Raw genomic sequence first — 3289 nt, 5'->3', positions numbered from 1 at the left:
CAGAATGCAACATGTTCATTGTAGCCTTGTTTCAGAAATATACCATTGAAAATCTGCATCAGAGTAAGCATGAGTATATGTGCTAGAAAACCAATATAAAAGGGTAAAATGAACATGAAATTCTTTACTTGTCCTAGATGAAGAAGCTACCAAATTTTTCAAGCTTGTTCATCTAGTTTAATAAGTTTTATGTATTGAATCAAGTTTTTATCAAATTGAATATGAAACTTTATGTGAACATTTGATTCATTTGTAATTGATTATTTTGCGAATAAAGAATTTTGTCTTCCAGCTCTCCCCGCGAATTATGGTCAACCACATTCATCCTTCTCTCCATTCAAGGTCAACCATCTCCTTCGTCCTAATTAAGGTCAACCATGACTCCGGTTCAAGTTTTAACCCTCCATTCCAACCATCCAATTACACCACATGCCTACAAAACCACCCGACGAACAAGAATGAGATAAAGTCAACGGCAAGAAAGTCATGGCCATCAAAGTAAACACACTCTTGGCTTTTCCTCTCCTTCTCATACTCCTTCCCTTTGCTTCCTCCCACAACATCACCACGATCCTCTCCAACTTCCCAGAATTCTCCTCCTTCAACGACCTCCTCAGCCGCACCGGCGTCGCCTCGCAGATCAACTCCCGGGCCACCATCACCGTCCTCGCCGTCGACAACGGCGCCGCCTCTGCCATCTCCAGCCGCCCGCCCAACGAGCTCAGGAACATCCTCGCCGTCCACGTCGTCCTCGACTACTACGACGCTGACAAGCTCCAGAAGCTCGCCAACCACACCGCCATCCTCACCACCCTCTTCCAGACGACCGGCCTCGCCGCCGGCCACAACGGCTTCCTCAACGTCACCGACACCGGGAACAGCCAGGTCGCCTTCGGCTCCGCCGCCCCTGGCTCCGGCCTCGTCTCGAACCTCGTCAAGGTAATGCACATTCGATTTATGATCGATTTGGTCTCCGTTCTAACTGTGTTTTGACTTGTTATCGTAAGGTGGTCGCTGAGCAGCCGTACAACATCTCTGTTCTCCAAGTTAGCAGCGTCGTCGTGCCTCCTGGCATCGACGGCGCCGCCAATAATGGCTCCGGTAACAGCTCGGCCGCCGGGGCTCCCGCACACGCGCCGCCTTCGGGAGATCCGGCGCCAGAAAAAGCGCCATCGCCTGCAGGTGACGCTCCTCCGGCGGGATCTCCGGCATCTGAAAAGGCGCCATTGCCTGCAGGTGACGCTCCGCCGGCGGGATCTCCGCCATCTGAAAAGGCGCCATCGCCTGCAGGTGACGCTCCGCCGGCGGGATCTCCGGCATCTGAAAAGGCGCCATCGCCTGCAGGTGACTCTCCGCCGGCGGGATCTCCGGCATCTGAAAAGGCGCCTTCGCCTGCAGGTGACGCGCCGTCGTCGGAGGCGAGTGCTGCGCCGTCTTCAGGCTCCTCTGACGCGTCTCCCGCCCCCGCGGCGGATGGGCCGAGCGATTCTCCTGCGGAGGGACCTGGAGGCGCCGGGGACGAAGCGGCAGATGGGGCTGGGAATCATTCGGCGGCGGAGAAGGCGGTGGCCGGGCTCGCCGGAGTTGCTGCGGCGATAAGCTTTGCGGCGTTGGGTTCTCTGTAATTAGCTGCCGAAGACGACGAAATTTTTTTTTGGAAATTATACAATAAATGATTAAAAATTTAATAATTCTTTTTTATTTCAACCTCGTGTAATTTTTTTTAAAAAAAATAATTTTCATGAATTAATTATCAAAAATGCGTAGAACAGGGAAGGAGGAAGGATAATTAAGCTAATCTAGTTTAGAATTATATAATTAATAATTTTTATTTAAAATTATTATATGAACTTATATTGATGACGTCATCTATTCCATCCTCCCACTCTCCATGGTCGGCTTATCGTTGACCAATAACATGCTAGTCCATGGACAACTTATCGTTGACCAGAAACATTGCCAGTCGATTAGATGCGAGCTACTCCTGTCGGAATAAAGTCAACCATGATCAAGCAGTTCACGGAGGGGATGACAGCATTGAAAGAGGAGCAGGATTTAAGATTAATTCTGCTAATTAAGGGTATCTTGCTCGTTTGAAGCGCGGGTAGCGGTACTCGTCCCTGTGATTCCTGAAGGCGCAGCAGCCGACGGAGTAGACGAGGAGGAGGAAGACGAGTAAGACGACGTTGACGGCGGCGATCTTCTTCCAGTCACGCTTGATCTGGGCTAGCACGCCGGCCTTGCAGGACTCGCAGTCGTAGCAGAGCGTCGACCGGTCGTTCTCCCAGGCGTCGCAGTCGGCCGGCATGTCTCAAGTGTGGAAGCCCGCCGGCTTTACCCACGTCGTCGCGTTCACGAACGTGAAGTTGCAGGCGGTCGGCGGTTTGCAGCACCCCGACTGAGGAGAGTTAATTCGAGATCAGAACAAAAAAGATGAGATTTTGAAGTCGGCGGAATGAAAAAGACGGGATTTTGATTTTTGAAGTGGGAGGAGTGAAGAGGATGAGATTTGGGGAAGCAGGAACCTGGATCGGGGAGAGATCGTGGCCGACGAACTGCGCCCATGTCTCGTTCTTCTGCTCCATGCTCTTGCACGCCTTCCTCTGGTCCAGGCAACTCCTGATTCGCCGCCAGTTCTTGGAATCCTCCACCCTCTTCTGGAGCCAGTGAGAGAAGTCGCCGAGGCGGTACTCCTTGAATCCTCGGTCGGAAACGGCCCGGCCGGCGCCCTTGTTGGTGACGAAGAAGGCGAAGGCAGTGAAGCAGAAGAGGAAGAGGATGAGCAGGAACATGACGACGAGGTAGAGCCAGAGGAGGCAGGAGTTGCGGTAGCAGGCGCCGATGTAGCCCGCCAGGGAGACGACGAAGAGTGATCCTGTCCGAAGGCTGAGTCGGACGGAGGCTGGTCGTGGTGGCCTGGTTGTTGACGGAAAGTCGTGGGCGATTCGGCTCCCACGGGCGGCTGACGCTGCTGCAGGACCCTGCACACACTCAGACGATCTCCCTCCCTCACGTTAGAGACCGGAACCCAGGGAAAAAGTCCCCGGATCAGGCCCTCCGACGCTCAAGTCAGGTCCTTTTTCCCCAGAAAAAGCAGAGAGACTAAAAACGAAAAGTTGTGGAAAAAGTGACGAGAGAACGCGTACCCGCGTACGAGGAATCTCCTCCTTTTTATGCACCCGCCTTGCTTCAAGAACCTGCCAACCTGTCAGAAAACGTTAGACGCTGGGCTTTGTCGTATATCCCCGACACCTGTCGTGCTGCTATTGGTCGTGAATGCATCTTCTTG

At 52.8% G+C, this 3289-nt stretch overlaps 1 protein-coding gene and 1 pseudogene across 1 annotated transcript; one reads left to right on the top strand and one right to left on the bottom strand.

Moving 5' to 3' along the window:
• Positions 1 to 486: 486 nt before the first annotated feature.
• On the top strand, positions 487 to 1625 carry LOC122043968 (fasciclin-like arabinogalactan protein 14). The gene is made up of 2 exons (XM_042604522.1): positions 487 to 939; positions 1008 to 1625. Exons 1-2 carry the CDS (start codon positions 487 to 489, stop codon positions 1623 to 1625), a joined length of 1071 nt encoding a protein of 356 aa, XP_042460456.1.
• A 368-nt stretch (positions 1626 to 1993) lies between these two features.
• Positions 1994 to 2984, bottom strand: LOC122039974 (annotated as a pseudogene).
• Positions 2985 to 3289: the final 305 nt, after the last annotated feature.

The sequence above is a fragment of the Zingiber officinale genome, chromosome 2A (genome assembly GCF_018446385.1).
Source record: "Zingiber officinale cultivar Zhangliang chromosome 2A, Zo_v1.1, whole genome shotgun sequence".
NCBI lineage: Eukaryota > Viridiplantae > Streptophyta > Magnoliopsida > Zingiberales > Zingiberaceae > Zingiber > Zingiber officinale.
Note: the sequence above shows the minus strand (reverse complement) of the source record. Positions and strands in the feature narration are given on the sequence as shown.

What these genes read in the sequence shown, in the direction of transcription:
- LOC122043968 (XM_042604522.1), top strand. Translation starts at nt 487, where the DNA reads ATGGCCATCAAAGTAAACACACTCTTGGCTTTTCCTCTCCTTCTCATA. An exon ending in TCGTCTCGAACCTCGTCAAG is followed by an intron (nt 940 to 1,007) that starts GTAATGCACATT and finishes TGTTATCGTAAG; the next exon opens with GTGGTCGCTGAGCAGCCGTA.